This window comes from Triturus cristatus, chromosome 7 (assembly GCF_964204655.1).
Source record: "Triturus cristatus chromosome 7, aTriCri1.1, whole genome shotgun sequence".
NCBI lineage: Eukaryota > Metazoa > Chordata > Amphibia > Caudata > Salamandridae > Triturus > Triturus cristatus.
This window is the reverse complement of record NC_140590.1, coordinates 1177248191-1177275633: the sequence shown is the minus strand read 5'-3', so window position 1 is coordinate 1177275633 and position 27443 is coordinate 1177248191. Positions and strand designations below refer to the sequence as shown.

Below are 27443 nucleotides of genomic sequence, written 5' to 3'. Positions count from 1 at the left end.
CCACTGTGTGGATGTCACAGTAGGTACTGCAGTTCAAAGGTGGCATTTAACTTCCAACTCATGGGTTTATTTTCTACACGATATATTAGGGACTTACGGGCAAGTTAAATATGTCAATCGTAAGTACTTGAAATCTTGGGAGGGATAGGACACTGTCCTCCAAACCACTTGGACATGAAGAATAACAAGAGCCTACTGATATGAGGTGGTGACAGAACTATTGGAAGTTCTTCCGACAGAGCTATCCATAACGTGAAACGGCATTAACAACGTGATCTAAACTTCGTGTGGCGTTACAATGCAAGCATTACCACGCATATTCCTTTACCATGCATATTCCTTTACCACATATGCCTTTACAATGATTTCCGTTGTAAAGGTGGTAAAGGCAGTCGGCCCTCTAGATACGGAGCGAATGGGCAGGGGTGGGAGGTGTTGGAGACTTGAGGGACTTCCTACCCGGACGAGAATGAAAGGAACGGTTTGTTGAGTATTTTTTTCTCTCGTTTTTAGGGCTGGATTTTAGAGCTCAGGGCGGGAGGGGTCGGGGTAGTTTTTATGGCCGGGCTTTAGGGCACAGGGAGGGGTCAGGGTAGTTTTTAGGGCTTGGGTCGGGTAATTTATTTTAGGGCTGGGGCCTGGTTTTAGGACTCAGGGTGGGGTCGGCAGTTTTTAGGGCTGGGATTTGTTTTAGGGCTCAGGCGGGGCGTTGGGGTTGTTTTCAGGGCTGGGTTTTAGGGCTGGGGTGTATATAACCTTTACCAAGCATATCCATTTACCAATCGAGCCTTTACAACAAAAAAAAGGGTTTAAGGACAAGCGTGAAAAAGACCGCATTGTTAAGGCATGTGAAGTAATCGCATGCGTGGTTCCGTCATACAATCATCCCTAACTCCACTTTTCACTTTATCGGGTATTCCAAATAATTTTGATCTGACTAGGCACAAACTCACCCTGTAATCCTTGCAGTTTATAATAGCAAAGGTATGGGTTGACTAGAGGAATGTCTTATGCTCTATAAAGATTAGGTAGTGCTCTGGCATGGATCAGTGCATGAGGGATGAGAAAAGGCCTTTTCAGGTTAAGGGATTTTTGGGGGCCATGGAAGAATAACTACAGATTTGATGAGGGAGAAACAGCTGCCACACCACCATAGGCACACAGGAATGAGGGGATTCTGTGATGTGCCCAAAGAGTAAGAAGCAACTTGGGGACTGCACAACTAAGAACTGCGATATGGATGGTCTTGACCTGTAAAGTGCTCAGATTGTTAAAAACTTTCTGAGAAACTGATTTTGTTGTGTATTTATGAATGAAATTAAAATAGCTCCATTGAGCCTAACGCACGTTGTGGGTGGAGTGTAAAGTAGCATGACCCATTTGATAAACTCCGACACAAGCCTGATTCATCACTCCTCGCGGCTCTCATCTCCCAGCATTTCACAGACAGCTTTAACTATTTCAGGGACTAGAACTGACTGTAGCAGAGCTCGCCTCTCTGCATCATCCAGCCAGGTTATAGTGGGCATCTCCAATTAGGCATCCAACTCACTCTCTGGGGTTTAAGATGAGTAGAGTACAAGTCCAAGCACAATTTAGTAAACACTTTAAGTAACCCCTGTGCGAATAGCAATGTTCCATGAGCCCTATCCAATGCAGGTGGCAGTTGAATCCCAACAAACGGGTTGTGGGTGTAGTGCAAAGTAGCGCGACCCATTGCTAACCTCTGACATACCTATGATCCACTGTACTACTCCAAGCATGATATTTCACTCCAAGGAGTCAAAGGCCTTCTTGTGAAAGCACTCGACCGGAGTAAGATCAGCGCACCAATGATGGAGCAATGCAAATCTTGTGTGAAGATTGAGCGCTGTACATTGCAGGACAACGAACCCTAAGTGAGCAGCTGATTTACTATACCTTTTGTCAGGATTTGAATGGCCAGATTATTGGAGTCAGAGTGTTTCACTACTACACCAAAAGAAGCAAACGCCAAACCAAGGTCAAGCACTTCCAGTCCATGTATAGTTGTGATTAATATGATGGTGCAGACTCTTCCCACACCCGACGTCCAAGGGTGTTATATCAAGGTCAACAGAAGAAAGATTTGAAGGTGCACTCGTTTCGGAGTCAAAAAAATGAAGTAAATCACTTATTCCATTCAAAAGTCCTTTTATTCAACAAGTTGTCCAATACTGGCACACAGCCAACGCGTTTCGTTCCCAATTCTTTGCCAGTGGGAACTTCATCAGGGTTCCTAAGTAGTTAAGCCACAATTGGCCTCAAGGTTGTAGAGCAAATATCAAGCTCTCAGTAACTGCTGGTTATTATGCTGTAGGCAACACGTATTCGATCGATTCCAGATAATTCCCTCTCACAAAATACAAGTGAGTAGTGAAGTTCTCACAAATCAGTCCACTGGGACTGTTTGCCCGGAGAGAGCTTGATATTTGCTCTACAACCTTGAGGCTAATTGTGGCTTAACTACTTAGGAGCCCTGATGAAGTTCCCACTGGCAAAGAATTGGGAACGAAACGCGTTGGCTGTGTGCCAGTATTGGACAACTTGTTGAATAAAAGGACTTTTGAATGGAATAAGTGATTTACTTCATTTTTTTGACTCCGAAACGAGTGCACCGTCCAATCTTTCTTCAGAGTGTTTCACACCTTTTACCCGGCTTAAATATTGTCATGACTACTTGCTTTCTGGTTGGTGGTAAACTTTCACTGTTCCTCGCTGCCTTATACACTGCCAAAAAGTGTGGAGCTATTTATATCCAAGTACTCTTCATAAAAATGGGCAAAAATGCGATCACTCTTTGCGGTTCTCTCTCCCAGCATTTCACAGGCAGCTTTCACTATTTTTGTCACTGAAATTCTTGTAGCAGAGTCCAACTCTCTACATTGTCCAGCCAGGTCACTGTTGGCACCTCTAAATAGGCATCCAACTCACTCCACGGTTGAAGATGAGAAGAGTAAGAGTCCAAGAATGATTTAGTAAACACTTTAAGTAATCCCCCATGTCAAATAGACAATTGCTGAAGCCCAGCATGGGCAGGTCATTCAGGCTATAATGCAACTCGGACATTCCCAGTCAGCATACCTCCCAGTCACCATTATATACTTAAATTCCAACAGGAGCTTTTCTGGAGATTCCAGTATCTGTAGGTTTTTAGTTTCTTTATATTGTTGCTTAAGGATCCAGACTTCAGATTCAAGGCAGTTTAAGCGATCTCAAAGCGATCAGAGCACTGATTGCTTAGATATCCAAAGAAACTGAACTCTCATTTCACTGAAATTGCCTAATGGAGGATTTCATTTCTGACTGAAATACAGCGTCAAGAAAAGCCTTCAAAGGGAAGCACAGGAGGTCATACCTTGAAGTGGGATTAGGTAATAGCATGAAGAATAGAACATGGGAAAGGTCCGAGAAATTCCTCTTCTGGATCTTAATATCATGAGTTCAAGCACATACATCCTTCATTACTTCTCAGTAGTTAATTCTAGAGAGCATATCATGCATCAAGGAATAGAATGTGAACTCTCTGGTTGAAGGCAACCTCACCCGGCATAGCTCGATCAACTCATGAAGACTCGTAATGTGCAGCACAGCTTATGCAGCACATAAGGGTCGCAACACCATATTTGACAAGCCTATAGAAGAATCGTGGGTCATGTTAAAGCCTCAAACCCTAATAATTGGACAAGTTTCAAATCAAGATTAATCAATCCCATCATCCTGACAGAAATGCTGGTTGTCCACATTGGGGCTATAGGACATGAAAAGGGTGGTAGAATGCTTGCTCAGCATGCCCTGGATAAAGAACCTCCCCTCCAGATAAGCCACAGTCCTCAGGTGACAGAAATAGCCACTAAATAGCCAACACAAAAATAGAAATTCCTCTACAATATGTGCTACACAAAGCAAAGAAATAGTCACCCCACCTCCATGCAAAGGCAGCCTGCTGGTCCAAGATCGGTCTCCTATAAGAAAGGAATATTAATTCTGAATCGGTCGATATATGTCAGCATGTTTCAATCCTTGTGAAGGTTTTTCAGTAGCCTAATAGCAAACTAAGTGAGAGTTTGTGCAGCATATCTGTTCAGGTAACATATGATGGTGAAAGAGTCAGGAATCATTGGGTAAAATATTCAGGAAAGACAAAGACTGTGAACTATATAGTTATACCAAAGTGACCAGTAGTCCGCGTAAGTACGGATAGCGCATCAACCATGGAAATTTTCCAGCAAAAAATATTCCTGCTTCCACACTGGGCACCCCAACCTTCAATGAGCTTCCCATCCATTTTACTTCAGAACAGTTAACGTACAACACAAACTGAGTGTGATTAATGGCCACGTCACCAAATGCCAGCTGGCACTCCATAAAGGCCACAGGGCCACATAATAGCATAAACATGTTTGCATTACTTGATGTAGCCCCTCACCTCCTCCTGCCTGCACCGGCAAGTTCTGGTGAAATGTTCCGAGGGGTGGAGGTACTTCCCATGGAAGGACGTTTGTTGATATCTGGAGACTGTGGATTGCTGAGGAGGAAATAAGGAGAAGCAAAGGTAATGCAAATGTATATATAGGTTAGCATTTGCATGAAAAATAGCAATTGCAGTGAATAAAACTAAAACAGAGAGCAACACATTAAAAAGCTGTTAATAGAAAAACTAAACCTAAGCGACAAATTTACCTGAACAGAATACCCCAACAGTTCAAAAAGCAAGCAACATCACTTTAGTTTTGCATTAAGTGAAAATAATGCAAGTACTTGTCAAGGCCAGGACGTTGCTGCCTAGAGATCGATATTGGCTAACACGCCAAGGATAAAAAGTTGAAGTCCGTTTATTTTTTTCAGTTTTGCAGGTTTTATCCACCCAGGTGGAGGTCATTAACAACCACTCACACAAGAGCAATCTTGGTGCAGCGTCTGATGGAAGTGGGAATAAGGTCAACCAGTGCATGTGTCACTAGGGCCAGTAGTTTTACCTATCCTGACCCACCTATTCCTGACACGTGGGTATCAACATTTGACTGAGTAGTGCACTACATAAACACTTCATTAAAAAAAAAATCAATAAAGCAATACAGACTTAGCTTCAGGTGAAATATGGCTTCAGTGATGCCACCACAAAGACTGCACAGACTCTGAACTATGACCAGAAGGGGAAGCATGAGAGAAGAAACTGTTTCAGTTTGGAGGCCAAGTTATTCAATTTAATACAGAAACCAAAGAAGAAAAAGCAAAAGACATTTTTCAAAATGAGGGGTAATCTTTTAGAAAACCCCAAATCATCTGGTAGATCAAGAGATTCCTGGCTTCGCCAAAAAATGGCTAAATAGATATGAACCCCAAAAGGAAAGAGGCCTTATCCACAGAAGGACCAGCCTTAAAAGTAGGGAACACTGGCAGCCAGTCTGAATGGTTATGCTGGGGTGGCAGGCCATACCACTATGGAATTGTGAGCAACTCTTTGCCCATCTGAAGAAGGAACAGCACATATCCCAAGGCCACATGAGATTCTCAACAAGGGGCTAATTACCTTAAGAAGCCTAAGCCTGCCCACATGGCTGTAACAAGTTATCCAGATAGAAATCGAGAAACATTCTTCTAAGGTAGGACGGTAACTACTACTGGGAGTTTGGGTATAGTTTTTCTTCAGGAACGAGACTATAGCATGAACAGTCGCCGGGCCTTTCTTCCATTTAAGTTTATCTTGCAGTACATAATCTAAAGTCGAGATGGGCTTTGCAGACTTACTGGGATTCTCCTTAAAATAATACAGAAAGCACTGTCTATCAACATAAGTCTACTTTGGGGAGTGTTTTGTCTCCTGCTAGGTGGACCACAAAATCCTACCATACTTCATTGGCTAGATCATTCTCTTCATTATCTTCAGTCCCATGAACCCCAGGGTCCTTGATGTCCTGTTTCTCGTTATACTCTTCCTTGTTGGTATCTTAAGGCAAGGGTGGAATATGCCATCAACTGTACTTACAGGTACAGAAGAGTAACGTTTTCTTGAGTACTCATCCAATGTTACTGCTTTAAGTAGCATTTTTTCTTTTAGTAAAATATTAGTGATCTTTGCAGCACCTGTCATCAGCAAAGTGAACATTTCACACTCTGAAGTACTCAAGTACAGAGGATAGCTTACTTATCAGCGTCTTAATGTCCCTAATCCTTGGCAGACGTAAGAAAGCAACTTTGAGGGGAAGTTACATAAGTAATCAGCTGTCCATCAGTTCAAAGGGGGCTTGCTCTTTTGTTATTCAGAATGTATTTAGGATATACCTAGCTGTTGGAATGCTGTGTAAAGAGTGGATGGGTTGACAGTCTGAGAAATACATCTATGTCTGTCACACCCTAAAGAGTGTTGTCCCTAGTCTTCAAGTAATCTGACAAAGCGGAAAAACGTTCCTTAAAAGGGCCCTATGCCTAATGATGTCACAAAAAATATTAGCCCAAACGGACATCAAACAAAGGAGCATTCTACAATACCTTTTATTTGTGAGAGGATTAAATATAGAGCTGTTTTCTTCCTCCAGACTAGATGGCTCCTTTACTTGATGAATAACTAGCAATTGAATCATTGATTGGATAAAGGACGAGAATGGCAGACTATCTTTCGTGAATCATGATACAGCAAAGCTCTTACCCTTTGGTGCACAGCAAGTACATGATGTTGGCTTCCTCAGACTCCAAGTGATGTTAATGCAGTGTCAAGGGAGGTTTAATTATGAAAACTATGAAGCTTCAGGAACCAAAACCACCAAGTTCCACAACTTGAGTGCCTAACTTCGCCCTTGCTTTGTAAAAAGGTGCTGCTACAGCAGCAGCTTGTGTGGAGTATGAGATAAATGAATCAGATGGGATTACTAGGGTTTGTTTGGACATGTTATTGCAATTGTTAAGAGTGTTGTGTGGTATGGTGGAATGCGTGCAACTGGGGAAAAAAAGTGGGCAACGGTCTAGAACCAAGTTATCTAGAGTTTGTTGCATATCTATCAGATGCCCTGCTAGATATTACATATTTTGGCTGTGCTGGAAGAATACAAATCTGTTTAAGAGGACCTCGCTCTCTGAAAAACGTTTTCAGCATTGCCCGATTTAGTTGCCACTAACGAATGGTACCCACCGTCTTGCACAAAGCATCTGTGATTATCATGAAATCCTCCAGCACATGTTGAGCTACTGACTGCAATTTGTTTTGGTCTCTCAGGTATAGACAGGCTGATCATTTTCAAAGGAGCAATGAGTTTGTCCCTCATTAATAGCTGAAGTAAAACATTGCCATGGTGGTGTTTGTCAGTATCTTCACCACATTGCCTTGGATGTGCATCTGCAAAGCAAGACCAACCATCTGCAGGTTCAGGAGACTGCTTTGCTGTAAGGCAATCATGGGGGAGCAATGTTCCCCGACAGGCAGTTAGCCAATGTGCATTCCACAACTGTAGGTGCGTGCTATAGCGATGGCCATCTAAGATCAACTGAGAAAGTCTGTAATTCAATTAATTCTGTGTTATCTGTAAGAAATTGGGTTATTAGTTGTGTAGGATACAAGTCCTACACGAGAAATAAGTCAGCAATTGTCATTTTACTGGGAACTAAGTACCCCACTGCAGCACTTAACTCTCTCAGGGCAGCGAAGCAGAGCACTCCAAGTCCTACTCACTGGAAGAGGTGTAGGTTAGTAGCCCCAGCTAGATTTACAGACAGCATCCTGAACCTTGCCCTGTTCACTGCTTTGTTTGCAGTGTTCAAGTCAAGGATGGGACGTTATTACAGTTGTTGGCCCTTATGTCTCACCAGGAAGTAGCCAGAATAAATGCCCTTGTTCGTTTGAATAATTCCCTTGCCAGCCAGTCCAGGAGAAATAGTTTTGCCACCTTGGTAGAATGTAGAGTGAGGGAGCCTTAGAACCTGATTTTGTACCCGTTCTGCAAAATAGCTTATACACATCTTTCACATATTTTTACGTCAAACAGGGAGATGTTTGATATGCTCTCACCCACCGGGAGTTGAAGGGTGAACAGAATGATCGAGTAAATATTTTGAAGTGCGGGGACTGCACCCAAAGAGGCTGGTGGTAGACTATGCCTTTATTAGACATTTGATGGTTGTATGTGGATTACTGCTGTTTTTCTAGCAGCTTTCTCTTTTTTTCTAGAAAGTCACTCATTTTCCCACACCTTCCAGATTTTACCGGTTGTGTCACATTTGTTTCGCTGGAATTATTCGTCCATGTTTGGACTTAATGTAGAGCACCACCGGGGAAAATCAAGTGTTTTTTCTGAGCCTTAGGAGTTGGTTTAGCCAAAGGTAAACAGTCACAGTATTCAATAGTTGATATACAGCTGTGTACTTAAGTGCTGATTACACTCTTCGAAGGAATCGATGTGCTGCCAGAATGAACAATGGCCCTCGGAATCATTTTCTTGCATTCCCGTATAGGGGAGAAGCTGCATAAGCCAAACTCCAACATTAACCTTTGCTTTGGCCACTGCCCTTACTAGTGAATATGATTGAGGATTTTCTCTGAGGAATTTGGGACTTCCTTTTACATTATGTTTGGACAGAGGGTTAAGATATGTACCTCACAGGCTACAGAGCGACCATGGGTCTAGCAGAATCGTTTGTTGGTAGAAATGTAAAAAATCAAAGTTTGAAGCACAGGCTTTAATGTTCAGTTTCCTTGGCACTCTACAGGGAACCACTAAAAAAGCCACATCAGTCGCAGGCAAGATCTATAAAGGATGGATGTATCTATACTCCCATTTTATGCTTTTAGGTGATTTTAATTTACATTTGGACAATTTGACTGATATCGAGACTATGAAGTTTAAAGAAATTATTATTTCACTGGGCCTAAATCAATATGTTGTGAAGTTGGCTCATCAAGGCGGTCACATACTGGATCAAGTTTGCTCCAATGTTACGATACAAATGGAGGATCTGCAGCTCCTGATTTGGTCAAACCATTATTTAATTAGATTTGCATGGCAGCTTTCAGTAAAATTAGAACCAGCTCCTGGTGGGATGACCCATAACGGGAAAGCTTTTAATAAAGATAAAACCAGTGTTTATGAGTGTTTTAGAACAGCACATCAGGCATGCTTGAGGAAGATGTCCCAAAAACTGATAATTGGATTTGAAATGCTACAGCGGAGCTTGCACCGGTTATTCCGAGCAGAGTAAAGAGAAGGAAGCATTCCAGCCCATTTGTCTCGGATACTCTTAAAACAAAAACAAAGCGCTGTAAGGTGCTAGAATGGAAATGGAACAAGCATTTGCAATGCAATAGGTCTCGCATTTTCGAAACTTTGACCTATTGGTATTGTAAATGACAATGCCTTTTATTATTGCAGGTTTTTTAAACACATAAATAAAAGGCATTGTAATTTATAATGCCAAAAGCTCAAAATCACTCAAAAGCAAAACCTATTGCATTGCAAATGCTTGGCCAAAAAGTTTATAAAATTAAATTGAAAAAACAGGAATTGTGGAGGAGCAACGCTGGTGGCATAAACAGTAAATAGCATGTCAGCAACGGATGGGGATAAGGGGTGTTTAAAAAACAGGGATGGCCGGCGAGGGATAAGGGAAGCAATGGGACTTGGAATGAGAAACCAGCATGGAGAGCACAGAGGGTGTGGGTGAGTGCAAAGAGCACACAATGGAACGGTGGAGAGAGGTAGAAAACACATGCACTCCCATGGAGAAAATGTATTTCCCTGAATGTATCAGATCAAAACATGGCAGAAAAGTAAAGCTCCGGAGACAAGACAAACAAAGAATGCAGAGGACTGCCATTGAAAAACAATCCAATATATGCATTCCCGAAATTTAGTCCCGGTTCACCTTTACTTGAGGCAATTGGTACCAATAGAGGGGTTTCTAGAAGGAGAACACAGGCTATGATGTGTCTCAAGTCATTGGGTTATCTGGTAAACATAAGGCCTTGCATGTTCTGAGTTCAGGTGGACCTTGAGTAACACAGACCTTACTCAATTGTAAGTGACACTCATACAGTTGGAGTTTAGATTGAGCTGTCACTCAAGAAGGCTAGATGCCATTCTTGCTGGGAACTACTCGAGCATGAGCTCTGCTGTGAGCAAAGCGAATACTCTGAGCTCCAGACGTTTCTGGAGGCAACACCACCTCTAAGGGAGCAATTCTGAAGTCCTCCATTAAACGTGGAGAGCTGCTTGGATACATCAGCATGCTGCTCCACAAACTCTGCCAGCCTTGTCTACCTTGCTATTCTAATAATTCGACATTTAAATGTTATCATTTAAATGTCAATTCCTCGCCTTTGAGGTTAAAGGTTCTGTGACATCACTTCTTGTGTTGTAAAATGCTAATTCGTTCTAACTCCGAAGAAGTTTGAAAACTTAAGAACAAAGGGGTGCCTGACAGAGAGAATATGAAGAGGGGGGGCTGAAACGCAGCAAGTCTGTACTGAGAAAGAGAAGGTAGGGAATGCAGGCAGGCAGGAAAGAGGACAAGAAAACAATGGAGGAGGAGTGGGAGTCCCTAATTCAAGGCTAGGTTTACAGAGCACCAGGGCACGAACATACGTGAGGCCTAAACCAGGGGCCAGGGTAGGGTTTGGGGCTATGGGAGGGGGCACTTTTGAGGAGGTGTGAGAGCTGGGAGTTCTTCATGGGTAATCCGACAGAAGCTCCGCGGGTGCATGATACGCACATAATACAATTTATTCTTCTGCACACACTTTTCAAAAGAAAAGAATTCTGGGAGGAGCCGCAGTGGACAATATTAATCCGACCTAATGCATACTAATGTACATGGCTTATTTTTTTAGTTGAGTCCGATAGCAGCATGACATGTTGATACACTTGGATCTACGGGAGTACGTATGCAGATTGGGTAGAAGGACTATATGTAAAATATGAATCTAATGCAGGTGGACTTATGGAGATGACCGGGAGTTTGTAATAAAGTCATTGTGGATCGCCCCCCCCCCCTTAAATCCGAGTGTTTACCAACTCTCTGCAGCGTGCGGAAGAGTATACACAGTGCCCCGCTGCTTGCCAATGTGGAATGTGTGTTTTGCGTGAGCAAGTATTTTAGTTTGAAGCTCACTCCCGACGTCGCAATCCCCGACATAGTTGTTTATTTACATTTTGTTCCCCAACAAACATAGTCAATTTGTGTCTTAGCTTGTTTTACTGTTCAAAGCTGCCGGTGGTATGCGGCTTCGTGTCGCTTTGCAAAACGGACCGATGGTAAATATGTTTAAATAAAAGGGGCGACAGTACCTTAGATCTGGACTCAGCTTGCTGTGTCTAGTTTTAAACAAAATGCCGTCTTTAATTTCTGGAGAGTGTAAACCAAAATGAATTTGTTGTAGGTAATGTTTGCTTTTGGAATGCATGTTGATGGCATTGTTAAAAGGGATATTATCATGTCAATGCGATTAACATGCACATCAGACTTTCAGCAGCCACACTGCAGCGCGCAGCAAAACATGACTGGAATATGCCTGGCGGAGGTGCGCATTGAAAGTGTTCTTATAGGAAAGCAAAATGTAGGCAGTGTAAACAAGACCAGCCCGGCGGAGCGTGGCGCGCGCGCTTGGCGGGGGCGGGGGAGCGCATTCCAGGCGGGGGAGTGGACCCTTTGAAGTGCTCCCAAAAGCGGAGTGCATGGCGGCACGATGCGCGTGATTGTGCGCGTGCTAGCCATGCAATCCGCTTTTTGGGAGCACTTTGAAAAGCCCTTTTACAATAGTCTTGCCTTGCGATCGCTTACGCGATAGCAAGGCGAGACCTAAAAAGGAATATAATTTAATGGATATAGAAGCTTATAAACTAGCTTTAGAAGAATATCATGCCTCAATACCCAAAGCTAAACAAGCCTACTATGAGGAGCGGATTGAAATAGGAAGGTAATAGATGGAGATTTTCTCAATTGTTAAGAGTTGTATGTCCCCATCAGTGTGTGTGTGATAATTCCCATTCAGTCTCGGACGAATGGTGTGAGAAGCTTGCCAGTTTTTTCAATAAAAAGATTTTAAGTATTCAAGCCAGTTTGTCATCAGGTTTAAGACCAGATGAAGACTCCTTGATAAAACAGTAAGCCAGTATGGATTGCCCTTCTAAGGTAAAGTTGAGCACCTCGGAGCCTATTTCTCTGGATTGTTCTCTGTGGGCTTTGAAGGCCACTAAATCTGGTTCTCCTGCAGATCAGCGTCCCCCTATATTACTGGCATTAGTGGTAGACATTATCAATCCGGTGGCTATTTTGATTTTAAATACATCACTAAGGACAGCTTCAGTCCCTAGTGTATGGAAGCAGGCAATGATTCTTTCACTGAAAAAAAGCCTGCTGCAGATCCGGACATTCTGGCTAACTATAGGCCAATCTCCCTATTGCCTGCCCTATCTAAGATTTTAGAGTAACAGGTGGATAAACAGCTGTCTAGCTTTTTGGAAGTAAATAACTTGCTTCACCCTAGTCAGTCAGGCTTTAGAGCCAGATATAGTACAGAATTAGCACTGGTGGAGGCATCAGAATATATTAGAGGAACCATGGATGCCGGGGGAGTGGCTGTATTGATTATGCTCGACATATCGGCAGCATTCGATACGGTTTCCCACTCGATGTTGCTGGATCATCTTCAGGCCTTGGAGTAAGAGGGCAGGCTCTGGACCGGTTAACATCATTTTTAGCTAAGAAGAGCCAACAAGATTGGATTCCTACATGCTCCGCCAATCCATGTGATACACTTATGGGAGTCCCTCGGGTCTCTGCCCTAAGCCCTACCCTTTTTGATCTATATAGTGCCCCTCTGGCTCAACTAGCAGAACTTGGAGCTAAAGTGATCTCCTATGCGGATGATACACAATTACTTTTCTCTTGGGACAAGGGAGTTGAGCTGAAGGGTACATAGATTAAATCTTGCCTGACTGCAGTTTTTCATTGGTTAGCAAGGGCTCAACTCAAATGCAATGAATGAATGAATATAAGCTTTGTAAAGTACAAACTTAGCCCAGGGACGTCAAGGTGCTGCGAAGAGGGGTCAGGATACAGAGGTGCCCATAAATAAAAGGCTTACAGAGTTGAAAAAGTGATAATCCAGGTCTTCAAGGCCTTATGGAATAGAAAATGAGTTTCCAGAGCCGAGATTGAAAGAGGAAGGGAGTTCCAAAGTTTAGCCGCAGACAGCGAGAAACCCCTATCTGGCTTTCCTAAACCTTGGGACTATCAGAAGGTTCTTGCTAGCAGATCTTAACTGCTCCACAGGGACATATCTCCAAGAGTTTTTTAATGCCTTCTGACCCCATATTGTAGAAAGCCTTGTGTACCAAGCACAGGGCTTTGAATACAAATCTCTGACTCAGCGGAAGCCAGTGCAGATTGCTGATAGTGGCCGAGACAGGGTGATATTTGGGAAAGCCCATCACCAGCCTGGCAGCAGCGTTCTGTACTAGTTGAAGTCGATGCACAAGCCCCTTATTTATCCCCACATAAAGAGCATTACAATAGTCTAATCTAGACAACACAAGGGCCACAACTGCCTGTTTCTGCGAGGAAAAGGAGAGAAATTGAGAGATCTTTCTGAGGGTCACTATAATCCCAAAACAGGTGGAGCCTGTTCTATTTATTTGTGGGCCCAAGGAAAGGGAGGTGTCAACTATGATGCCTAAATGTTTGGCACTAGGGCCAGGGCGGGGGCAGGATCCAAGCGTATCTGGCCACCAGGCCTCTGACCAGATCTCCCGATTGTTTCCAAAAATTAAAACCTCAGTTTTATCCCCATTGAGTCTTAAATAATTCTCTACCATCCAGGAAGCCACTGCCTGCATGCAGTTTTTAAAATTTGCCGCTGATGTTTCAACACGATCAGTGATAGAGATCATGATTTAAGTGTCATCAGCATTGGATAAAACTTCGAGCCCAAAGATCTTACAACCCTAGCAAGCGGGGCTACATAAATATTAAAAAGGGTAGGACTCAATGAGGATCCCTGAGGGACTCCACAGAACAACTGATTGGGAGCGCAGTGGAATTGGCCCATCTTAACTCTTTGCGACAAATCCATAAGAAATGAGATACGCAAATTAAGGCGGAGCCCTCAATCCCTATTTCCCAGAGCCTCCCAGCCAATCTTAAGGGAGAAATAGTATCGAAAGCCGCCATAAGGTCCAGAAGGATCAGTTAAGTAGTGTGACCAGCGTCAACCTGAGTTCGGATGTTGTTGAGTACAAAGGTTAACGCCGTCTCCGTACTGTGCTCACTTCTGAACCCATGCTGTGAGCCATTGAGCAGCTGGTGGTGCTCCAAATAGGAGTGCAGATGAAAATTCTGATGTTTCTCCAGAATTTTTGCTGGGACAGGCAACAGGGAAATGGGCCAGTAGTTCTTTAGCTCCTCTGGATCCAAAGAGGGATTCTTTAAAAGTTTAACCACCGCAGTTTTCCACGCGATGGGATACTGGCCCGATGTAATAACAACATTAAGGATTGAGGTCAAGTGCGGAGCAATAGCCTCCATTCCCAGTTTTAAAATTTTCAAAGGGCAGGGCTCCAACGGGGAACTAGACCTGATTCCACTTAACAGCCGCTCAGTATCCTCTTGCAGTAGGGGAGGGAAGGAGCAAAAATAGCCTTCCTTCATAGGAGCTACCAAATGATCTGCAACTAAAGGATCCAATGGAAGATCTACACTAGTCCCTCCAGCATTGAGGGTCTCCAGGGAGGGATATATATCCTAGATTTTGGCTTGAAAAAAGCATGCCATTTTGTCACAAAGACCCTGGGAAATGTCAGTAAAAGCACTGGCGGGGAGGGGGGGGCGGGGGGGGGGGGGGGGGTTGGTGCCGGGCTCAGGAGAGAATTAATCACAGTAAAAAGTTCCCTTGGAGATTTTAAGTATTCCGTCATCCTAGAATAATGTGATGCCTTTTCCTCATTAATAGCTAGTTTGTATTCTCTCAGTCTAAGTTTGTGCAAATATCTTTCGACTGGTATAAGATCACAGCGTCATTTCCTTTCCTGGAGTCGGTATACTTGTCTATGTTTTCTCAGTCTTTCTGAGAACAAAGAAGCAGTGGGCTGTTTTCTGGCCACATAATGCTCATTAAAGAAGGATCAAACAGAAATTCTCTTCTTTGGCAAGATCCCATCAGATTTCTGGCAAACCTTTTAGTCAGATGATGCGTCTCCCCTAGGACCCCAGAAAGACTCAGTTAAAAATCTGGGTATTAATTTCGATAACAGGCTGTCATTTAGGCCTCAAGTAAAAATGTTGGTAGGTACTATACGGTCCCTAAAGACATTTTTGCCTCTCTTATCCTTTTCAGCAAAGAAAACGGTCATCCAGGAGCTGATAACATATAGATTCGACTATGGTCATGCTTTATACTTTGGCTTACCAGAGTACCTGACGGACAAGCTCCAAGTGATCCAGAATGCGGCGGTCCGGCTCCTGTTTAATGTTCCTATGAGAACACAGATTGTGCTATATCTGTGTGCACTTCAATGGCTTCCCATCAGGGAAAGAGTCAAATTTAAGGCTATCGTATTAGTACATGACTCCCTATATCATTCGGGCCCTCCTACCTCAGAACCAGATTTGGCTTTCATAACTCCACAAGACAGCTGAGAACTGCCAATACATTTCTGGCAGAGATCCCCAGGATTCAGCGGGAAAGAGCAGGAGGAAGATCTCTAGCTTAGCTGGGTTTAACAGTGTGGAATCAGCTTCCTCTGGAGCTGCGGACTATGAGTGGCATAGCAATGTTTAGGAAGAAACTTAAAACCTGTTTTTTTTGTGCAGGCAGTCTTTTTTTCATTTTCTGTCCTCGCTGCTTCACTCCTGGATACTCTTTGGAGTACCTGTGCGCTGTATAAATTATTATATCATCATCATGGTATCAGGTAAAAAGACAAAGAGCTAGCTCTGCAGTCAAATTCAAAATAAATGCAAATAATGTAATGTGTAGGAGGTGAAACATAACTCGCTTATTCACAGGTATGTGATTCATACCGTATGGGCAGAGGATGCTTATTGGGGGTCATCGTCTCTTGGTCACCCATCTCTTGCATTTTCTGGTGGGCATGAGGAGAAGAGTCAAATTCATGAATTTTTTTATGGAACCGCTTCTCAGTGGTTCTCCACTGAAACAGAGGGAGGAAGTAGTAGTACTGGCAGTGCAGTCAATGTGACATGCTCACCAGGTGGCACTTGCACTGCCAATGGAGTGCCTTGTATTGTATCCACTGAGGCACTAACTCAATCACAGATGGCTCACATGGCTTCTGAAAAGTTCATCAACATGTCTTTTGGCTCAACCTTGTAAATCGAGGTAATGATGTTGAGGATGAAGACAGAGATATCTTGATTGATGGATAAGTCCTTGGCTTCAAGTCAGAGACAGGCAGAAAAGCATGTTAAAAAGGACAAATGCAATGAAATCTCGGACTCGGAGTGATGGGGGGGAGACTCCGGAGTGGGCACACGGGGTGTTGATATTGGAGATGTAAAGTTGCAGGAAGGTGTTCTCAAGGGATTGACTCCGACATCCTATATTGTATTGTTTTATACTGTGAGAAAACTGCATACTCAACTGCTATTCTGTACTACTAATAATAAAAATAAATTTAAAAAAGGAGAAATGCTTTCTAGAGGCTTGCTTTGGGTTATAAATGAATTCCAAAATGGAACTGTGTATATTTAAATTAGTCGTTCCTGGATGTCACACTTGTGGAGATATGTGAAACTGGAGAGAGAACAACTGCAACACCCACTGGTTAGCCACTGCTTTTTGAGAATACTACTATACAATCTATGCAAAGCATGTCTATCTACAGCACACATGCCTCGAACGGATCAACAAAAGTGAAGAAGCGGTGCTGAATATTTTGCAAAGAAGCAGCCTTCTCTTGGCATCGGGGTAAGGATTATGTTACTTACCCTGTAAGCATCTGTTCTTGGCATGTAGAGCTGTAGATTCACATGAGCCCTCCCTCCTCACCGGACACCTCTGGTTGTTGCAGTTGTTACTATTCACATTACATTCACATTATTCACATTACATATGTATGTACATCTCTGTACTACACTTACTTACTCCATTCCCACCCTCTTGCAGGAAAACAATCTAACAATGGAGTTGATGCCCATGCGCACCATCACCGAAAGGATCGGTTAAGTTACCTTGTGACTGGAAAACATTTCTTCGAAGAACAACAACTTGCAAACATCCGGACCCAACACTAGATGGCAGGAGTATGCAAAGCATGTGAATCTACAGCTCTACATGCCAAGAACAGATGCTTACAGGGTAAGCAACATAATCTGTACCCCGATGCCAAGAGAAGGCTGCTTCTTTGCAAAATATTCAGCACCGCTTCTTCATTTTTGTTACAGGCTAAGTAACATGATCAGTTCGAGGCATGTGTGCTGTAGATAGACATGCTTTGCATAGATTGTATAGTAGTATCCTCCAAAAGCAGTGGCTAACCAGTGGGTGTTGCAGTTGTTTGTAAAAGTGATTTTAGCACATCTCGTCCTACATTAGCTTGATGACGTGCTAATACATCCACACAATAATGTTTGCTAAATGTGTGTGGTGCAGAGCATGTAGCTGCCTTACATATGTCAGCTAAGGGAATGTTAATTAATAAGGCTATAGATGCTCCTATTTTGCAAGTAGAATGTGCTCTAGGTAGTATTGTTAAAGTTCTTTTAGATTTTACATAGCAAGTTGGAATACATTTAACAACCCATCTAGAAATAACAGATTTAGAGATAGGGTTTCCTTTAAAAGGTGGAGCAAAAGCATTTCCTTTACTGCACTCTGTCCCTCATCTACACCCCAGAGGTGTATATACATTCACATGCTTTTTGAGAACACTCTCGCTTCTTCCCTGAGGGGAAGTTGTAGCCCACACTGGATACTTTGCGGTTCAAGTGTGTTGGAGGAACCAAATGATGAAGCATGTCCCCCTTGGGTGAGTGAGGGTTTACGTCCATTAACAGGCTATGCCCACCTTTACACACATGGTTCCTGCCCCTTTCTTCCTTTCCTATGAGGATTTTAGCTGTTTCACTATCCTATACTTAGTGTGAGTTAGCTATTATTTGGAAGCAGTATAGGATAGCTTAGTACTATCTCTCTTTCTGTACTATACACTTCCTTTTGATCCCCTGTGTGAGATACATTATTATTTTAAGGCCTTCCATAAAGCTTTAATTATGGAACTTTGAATAAGGATAAATGTTGTCTGGTTTGCAGATATGCAGCAAGGTGTAGTTGAATGGATGTGTAGGCTAAGCAAACTCGTTGTAGATGCAAAAGGTAACAAATATTTTGTATAGATGCATCCAGCGGGTCAATTGTGTTATTTTTACAATATATAACAAACCTTTTCCACTTTGCTGCATAACATGCTCTAGCAGTAGGCTTTCTTGCTTCTTTAAGAATTGTCATACAATCTGATGGTAGATTTAGGTATCCGAACTCTATGACTTCAGGAGCAAGATCGCTAGGTTGAGCTCCTTGGGGTATGGATGTCTGATTTCTCCAAGGTTCTGTGTGAGAAGGTTGGACGTGAGGTGCAGTGTTTAGTGAGGAACTACTGACAGTTCTAGTAGTGTGGTGAACCATGGTTGACAAGCCCATGTGGATGTCTGCCTGAGTTTCCGAACCAGAAATGGAAGGAGAGGGACAGGCAGAAAAGTGTAAGCAAATATTCCTGACCAGTTCATCCATAGGGCAGTGCCTTTGGATAGATGGTGTGGGAATCTGGAGGCGAAGTTTGGGCATTTTGATTTCTCTGCTGTGGCAATGAGGTCTATCTGTGGGAATATCTATGGAAGTATGGAAGGAGAACCTGGGGATAAAGTTTCCAATCGTGTACTTGTTGATGCATCCTGCTGAGGAGGTCGGCAAATTAGTTATACATGCCGGGAAGGTGATCTGCCAGAAGATGAACTTTGTGATGTATTGTCAAATGGTCTGAGAGAGGAGTGACTATTGTAGAGAGAGCCCCCCCCCCCCTGATTTTGTACATAGTACATAGCTGTCATATTGTTTGTCCGAACTAAGACAACTTTCCCTATGAGGTCGAAGCTGAAAAGCTTTTAGTGCTAGATGAAAAGCTAGAAGCTTCAAGCAATTGTGTTTGGTGTCCCATAAGCCCTGAATTGTTAGATGCTGGAGAGGGACACCCCAACTTGTGAAAGATGCATCTGCTGTTAGTACGGCTTATGCAGAGAGCGATGAGTGCAGCTGTCTACCAACACTAGATCTGTTAATTAACCCTGTGATTGAGTCTACTGACGTGCTAAGCATTCCTGTAGAGGACACATGTGTAATCTTGTGTGAGGCACTATGATGCCATCATCCCTAACAGTTGCATGAAAGCCTTTACTGTTAGGTATTGGTTGTTTTAAAACTGTAGTAATAAAGTTTGAAAGTTTTGAATTTTGGCTGCATTGGGAAAGGCTAAAGCTGTGTGACTGTTTAGCATTGCTCCCAGATATGTTTGCAGTTGTGATGGATGAAGATGGGACTTTAGTGCATTGACTGTAAATTCTAATTGATTGAGAATGTTTATGGTAGCTTGAGTGTGTTGTAAACACTTTTTCTGTGTGTTGGCTTTGATGAGCCAATCGTCCAGATATGGGAAGACATGAATTTGCTATCTTCTCAGATGAGCTGCCACTACTGCTAGACATTTTGTGAATACTCTGGGTGCAGTAGTCACTCCAAATGGGAGTACTTTGAATTGATAGTGATTTCCTGTAAGAAGAGCTTGTACTTCTAGTTTGAGAAGCTGTTGGTGTTGTAGCGAGAGTTTGTGAATGCAAGGTAGAATATGGAGAGTATTGCTGGTAAGCCCCAGGTAATAACCATGTTGGATAATATCCAAAACCCATTTGCTTGATGTTATTGATTGCCAAATGGGAAGAAACTGTTGTGATCTTCCCCCGATAGGTGATGAATGGTCGGGGGGGAAGTGCTAACAAGTCACTGCTTGTTAGCGGACTGGGAGGTACAGGTTGGTGTACCTTTACCTCTCCCTTTAAAATTGTTCCCTCTATATCCACCCTTGTAGAATCCTCTAGAGGGGGATGATAGTGTTTGTGTCTTGTATGAAGATGCGGCCGCATTTGTGGTGTCAGTTTTAGAGCCTCCTCTGTAAGAGGAGCGACTAAAGGAACCTCTGGTAGAAGGAGATTGAAGTACTTCCATAGACTTTGCTACTTAGGTATCCTTTTTTCATCTTTTCAAGGGACTGGTCTATTTGAGGCCCAAAGAGGTGTTCTTTATCAAACGGTGCATTAAGAATGGTTTGATGGGTGTGGTCTGGCCGTGCGATAAGATGGCCGCTTGAATCCGGAGCTCCGTGTTGTGAGCAGCCCCAAGCGGTGGAGAGTGCTTTTCGAGGACGTGACAACAGCTGAAAATCAAAGGATGTGAAAATCAAAGGATGTGACATCTCGCCAGCCAGAGGGCGACCCCAGTCAAAAGTTATCGCCGAGTGTTGAGGGAACTCGCATGACTAGCAGAGGGTTGCTCCATGAAGCGCGGGAACAGCCCTCATGAGGTGACTCGAAAGAACAAGTTCGAGGGAGTCTGGTCAGTTTTGCAATACTGGCTGTCCTGAGGCGAATTCCTTCTTCTGCTAGCAGCGAGACGTCGTGCTGTTATGGCTCACATTCTTTACTTCTGACAGGTTGGTCTTTATTTAGGCTCCTATCAGCTCTGAGGAGAATAATTGAATTACTGGCTACACTGGAGCGGTGCCTCTGCCTGTCCTTTTGCAAATTTCTCAACACAATAGTGTGTGGATTTCTGAATTCCAGCTTGACAGGACGTGCTGAACCCACACTATAATATTGAATTACTTTTCAATTACCAGTAAATTACAGTTATTGGGTTACCACGCTGGGGAACAGGAGGTGACCTACCCAATATAGAAAACTGTGCATTGTTTCATATGGATATTTTTGCTTAACCACAGTGTAATACTACAAAACCACATGCAGTAGTGATTTGACATTTTTAAACACAAATATCGAAGGAGACCTGCCTGACCCATAGAGATCAATCTTGTTCCACTGCAGATTACCATTGGACTTACACTTCGCTGATCCCGGCTCAAGATTAATAACTACTAATTATCCTTTGTGTGCAGTCTGTCACCAACTAGAATCTCTGACAAGTGAGATCTGCTGCGATCTGGACTGAGATTGTCTGATTACTAAATTTGCAGTTTACATACTACTTTCTATCTTTCACGTCTACAGCCTAAATAATGCTTCTATGTTTGGATTGACCTTATGTGATAAGCGTTTTAGATGAACAAGGTGGTCTCATTAGAGCTCCTTAAAATATAAAGCTGACACAGAAATATAGACTTTAACTTATTTCCTAAAGCATAAAATACATTATCTGCTGTTCTTCAATAGTCCTCTTTGGCATACGAACTAACTCTTTAGCCTGAGAGAAGTATTTTTGAAGGAGAAAAAAACGGCGCTTACAGTTCTATATCAGAGGATTGACGCTAAAAAGAAGTCGAAGATGCCTTCTGGTAAGACTAATTGAAAACCCGTAAAACAGCTCCTTAACTCAGAAGCTCTAAGCCAAGGTTGATCTACATCGGATGTAAGGAGTGCTACTACCTCAACATTAAACCATCCTAATCCTGCGATGTCATCATCAGACTCCACTATGGAGCATATTCTCCAGGAAATTTCTGCTGTAGGAAGACGATTGGAGGGTATGGAAACTTCCATATCTACTCTTACGACCGAAACCAAATCTATTCGCACAGATATTGCTGGATTCCAAAGTCGGATGGATGGTTTATCTGCACGAATGATAGCAGTGGAGAACCGACTTGATGCTATACCAGACCGCGACCAAGAGCATCTCTTTCTCAGGAGCAAAATAGCAGACTTGGAAGACAGGAATAGTCGCAATATTGTTCGCTTTTCTAGCTTCCCGGACAAAAATAGAAGGGTCGGATGCTAATTCCTTTCTCAGAATAGCCCTACCAAAACTCACAGGTCTCACTTTCGAACCACCATTAGAGATACAGAGAGCCCATCGTAATGGACCGCCCAACACAGGCAAAAATATACGACCACATACGCTCATCGCCTGCTTCCTCCGACATGATCAAGCCCGTCAATTGATCACAGCGGCTCGTACTGATGGTCCATATATATTACAAGGTCATGATATCAGAATGGCTGCAGATTTTTCGCAAGAAACAAATGACCGTCGCAAATTTTTTCTCTCTTAAACCTCATCTTCCTTAGCTTGATATCAAATATGGCCTTTTCGAGCCTGCGTGCTTGTGGATCACTAAGGTTTGGGATTTCCAAAGAGTTCTTTGATCCAGACGACCTTTGTCATTTCCTAGACAATCTCTCCCCATAAAACATGAAATGTGCAGAATATCTACCAGAGGACAGAGCCTAACATCTACCATTGAAATATACGATATCCTCCGGTGAAACTCGACGTAATCCCAGAGTAGAGGACGACACCTAGATCGAACCATATGTTCCCTCGGAGACCGAGCACAAGCCTTTCAGGCAGTGGCTGGCCTTACACAGGAAAGACACAGGGACAAATCATGCTCTCCTCTTAAACTTTCTTCATTCGTGGTGTGTCTTGATCAATGACTGACTGATTGACTTTTTTAAATTAACCAACAGATGGAAGCTCACTCCATTGATGTTCGCTGGAGAAGATGATTAGAGGAGTACTCGAACATTTATTTGCCATGCTCTTTTGTCATGTATTACTTGCAACTACTTTATTTGTTCACCCTTATTCTCCCCTCTACTCCCTTCCCTAAATATGAACCAATGATAATACCTAATTATTTTCCAATGTTTTACAGAATTTGTTTAATAGTACTTCTCGTATTGTAAACTTTATATTGCATTGATTAGGATTGGTATTTTATATCTGAATCCTTGCTCAATTACTGTACATTGCTTGTGCAAAAATGATTTTCATCCCCTTTCATACATCTTTTCCTTCCTCCCTTTTTAATATGTAGCTATGTTATCATTCAACTGTTATTATTTAACTATAACAAAGTATGCTTGATTTTACTCTATATTAGGTACATTATACATACCATAGTTCCTCTTCTTTTTCCTCTTCTCCTTTTCTTTTTTCTTTTAACTGACTTTCTTCTCTTTTCTCCATTAACATTACACTTCTATAATGCGTGTCCCCTCCTCTTTTTGCCCTTAACTTTTAATACCTGACCCTACCTTTATGGATTGAATATTCTTTACCTTATTATTTGCAATATCATTGTATGAGTGAGTCCCCTTTTTTCCCCACTCCGCCGCCAGGCGGTGCTCCTATGACGCACATTGTCTGAAATCTTAGACCTGCAGAGAACAGTTCTATATCCCTTGTGTTATGCTTTTTCTGCTTGACACATTTCCTCCCCTGTTTATCCTCATTTCTCCCCCTCCAGTTTTTTTTTTTTTTTGGAACTCTCAGAGGATTGTCGTTTTTCATCCTTTGTCTTTCTCCTTACCCAGTACTTTCTTCCTTCCTACCTCCCTTTTTTGACTCTTCTTTTATTCATTTTTCTTTCCTTGCTTAGCTTTCTACCCTCTAACCCCACAAGATCTATTTCTGACATCCTTTCATCTGCGCAACTTTTACCTATATACCTTTCTTCCTTCCTTTCCCCATACTCTTCTAACACCTCTCTTCCTTTTTTTTATTACACACTCTTCAACTACCAATCTCTTTTGATTTTTAACGCACACATGACAGCGAACGTCTCTCCTACCTTCGCCCACTACGTATCATCTCATGGAATGTCAATGGTCTCTCACATTACATTAAACGTAAGAAAGTCCTTTCTTACTTACAAGCTAAAAGAACTGACATTGCTCTTTTACAAGAGACACACTTCGATGCTCTAGAATCATCAAAAATTGCAGCAAGAAAGTGTGGGAAAGGTCATTCACTTTGGATTACTGACACAATCTTCCACCAAGGTAGGTCACCCACGGAAATGTGGAGTGGCAATACTCTGACACAAATCTTTGCCTGTTTCAGTGGTCAGGACTTGGGTTGATCCAGATGGAAGATATGCTTTTGCCAAATTAAAAATAGGTGACAGAACCATTTGCGTTGGCTCAATGTATGCTTCAACAGGAGCTAAATGCTCCTATCTTCTTAACTTAAATCGCTTCCTAGTAGAAATTGGGGCATCCAATTATGTCATTGGGGGAGATTGGAATCTTGCTCGTGATGCAGTCTTAGATAGGACAGGTCCATTGGATAGACACAATGATGGGGATAGAGCCTTACTTGGAGATATAACATCAGATCATGGACTAGTGGACCTTTGGCGTCTTTGTCATTCCACAGACCAGGAGTATACCTTCCTCTCATCTGCTCATGGCACACAGTCTAGGATAGACTATTTTCTTATATCCCAATCAGTTGTCCTGAGAACTGGTGAAGCTCATATCCTGGAAGTTGCGCTCTCTGATCATTCTCCCATTCTCCTTACTCTTGAAGTAGGGTTAGTTTCAACAGGCCGTAAACAATGGCGAATTAATATTCAGAGATACTGTTCACCCCAGGGCAAGATCAAACTACAATCTCATCTCTCTGACTACTTACTTAATAAATCATCAGTTTCTTCTTGTAGAACCAGATGGGTGGCCGCGTAAGCAACTATTCGAGGGCAGATGATGAGAGATGCAGGGGAGGCGAATAAGATGGCATCCCTTCGTCGTACTGAACTTGAGGATCAAATTGACACTCTCACACGTCAATATTCTTCTCATCCCACTGAGCCCAATCGTCAACAATTAGAACTAGTCAAAATAGCACTCAACAATTTGTATACCTCTAAGGCTGAATACGCACTTCAACGCCTAAAATGTAGGCATTACGAACAAGGGGAGAAAGCATGTCGATTACTTGCAGCACAGTTAAAGCAATGTGAGGAGGCTATGACAATCCCTGCCATTCGAACGGATACAGGTGAAATTCTAAATAAACCCCAGGACATAGTAAAAGCTTTTGCATCATTTTATGAGAAGCTTTAAACCCCTAAATCCCGAGCAACTGAAGATCAATTCTCTGCCTATCTCGCGGATATTGACCTCCCATACCTTACAGACGAAGGTAGAAATGTACTTAATGGTGACACCAGCAAGGAGGAAGTCCCTGCGGCCATTGCCAAATTACCATGAAATCCCCAAGAGAAGATGGATTCCCTACAGAATATTATAAATGGTCTGGGGAAGAGACAATTGATACTCTACATGCTGCTTTTCAAGAAGCTGTTCAGACAGTTTCATTAGGCCCCATTTCTAACAGAGCATTAATTGCGGTTAGCCATAAGGCGGGCAGAGACCCACTTGCTTGTGGTAGCTATCGTCCTATTTCTCTTATAAATGGAGACGTTAACATTTTGGCAAGTATTCTGGCGGCACAATAAAAATCCTCAGTGGTATTATGGCCGCACGCTTCTCCCGGGGATCTCGCGGGTCATTCACCCAGATCAGGCGGGGTTTATCTCTAAACGCAATACCGCTTATAATCTTAGGAGGGCGGCACATATTTGGCACACTCCATGTCGATGTCTGACAATTATGCTATGGTACTGTTGGACATAGAACAGGCATTTGATTCGGTGGAATGGCAATATATATGGGAGGTCTTGCAAAAGGTGGGGGCTAGGGAGGTTTTTCTTAAGTGGGTTAAGCTGCTGCATACCTCCCCTGTGGCACGTATCCGATTGGGAAACCAAGTATCCCAACAATTTGAATTGCAGCGGGGCACGTGACTAGGATGCCAACTCTTCCCATTGCTGTTTACACTAGGGATGGAGCCACTATCATCGGCATTACAAAATGGGTTGAAGGAATGGGGGATCAAAGCGGATGATACCACCCATGTAGTGTCCTTGTATGCCGATGATACACTGATTTATTTGCGTCAACTGTCGGAGTCCCTGCCACTGCTGATGGCAGAGCTACGACGATTTGGAAAGGCCTCAGGACTCCGCATGAATACTGGGAAGTCCAAACTTATCCCCCTCGGGAGATTGGCGGCGGGACCAAAAGATGATCGCGTTGGGGAAATGATGCCCTGGGGTGAGGAGGGTACGACATATCTGGGAGGGAGGTTAGCACAGACCCCCACAAGATTTCTGGAGCTTAATATCGGCAGGGTGATAGAGGGGCTAACGGGATCCATAAGGTTCTGGCAAGAGTTACCGCTGTCCCTCTTGGACCGAATCGAGATTATATAAATGATTATAGTCCCCAGATGCTTGTATGCGATGCAACATTCGTTCTACCTTATAGCCCAGAGTTACTTCCGAATATTGGACCAACTCATTGTTGACCTTTTGTGGGGTAACGGGCAAAGACGGGTAAGTCTACGAACACTCAGGAGAACCAGGGGACAGGGAGGTCTAGAAGTCCCATGTTTGGAGATGTATTACATGGCATCTGAACTTCAGCATGCAGCGCACTGGCTAGACACTGACAATACATGGGAGGATGAACTCTTGGCGGGGAAACATACAGGATATACGTTACCGGAACTGTTAATGCTTGGAAAGGAGACCACAGGGCTCGAAAAATCTGGAAAATGGTACTAGTCCTGCAGGACTAGTACCTTGAAAAATCTCCTCGCCCTAACAGTGACCTACTTGACCTCCGTCTCTGAAAGCGGAGCAAAAGTGACAAGATAACAAGATTTAAAGGCATTTTTATTGCTCATTTGCTTAGTGAGCAATAAAAAGGCCTTTAAATCTTGTTATCTTGTCACATTTGCTCCGTTTTCAAAGACGGAGGACAAAAGTTAGTATGTTTTCCTACTTGCCAGAAAGGGCGAGTAGGACCTAAAAATAGCTCGACCTCATAAAATTTACCTCGCAAATGCGAGCGGATGCGTCCATTTGCCCGCATAACGGAGTCTATGTCTATACCCAAATGGAAGGAAGAATGATGCATAACCATAGGAGACTTGTACACATAAGGAAGATTTATAACACACGAAGAAGCTACTGAGCTCTTCGACCTAGGATCGGGACAAGTCTTACAATATGACTCAAGAAATCTGTCCGGACTTCCCCCAGTACAGATATTTATGGCAGGAGGAAGACGACTAGTCTCTCACTTGTACCGAGCCCTGAGGGAGAACCTACCACGTGAAACCCTACCAGTAAAACAGAAATGGGACGAAATGTTGAGGGAGCCACTATCAGATAGGGAATGGGAGAAGGTACAATAGGGAGTGAGAACGGTTAGCTCCAATGCAAGATTCAAGCTCTTACAGTAGGATGTAACTCCCCAAGTGTACCTCACCCCAAGCAGACTACATAGGATATACCAGACACGGGAACATGAGTGCCTCAGGTGTAGGTCACAAGCAGCGGGCT

At 43.0% G+C, this 27443-nt stretch overlaps 1 protein-coding gene across 2 annotated transcripts in view; it reads right to left on the bottom strand.

The window, feature by feature from the left end:
- Nucleotides 1–27443, bottom strand: part of PKMYT1 (protein kinase, membrane associated tyrosine/threonine 1) — a 272843-nt gene that overhangs the window by 19615 nt on the left and 225785 nt on the right. Inside the window, exons 7-8 of one of the 2 annotated variants that reach the window (XM_085618491.1) lie at nucleotides 4448–4546; nucleotides 3945–3983 (exon numbers count right to left, since the gene is read on the bottom strand). In XM_085618491.1, the coding sequence (XP_085474617.1) occupies nucleotides 3945–3983; nucleotides 4448–4546 (138 nt within the window). The remainder of the gene's footprint in view (nucleotides 1–3944; nucleotides 3984–4447; nucleotides 4547–27443) is intronic. The other variant, XM_085618492.1, reaches the window with a different exon arrangement.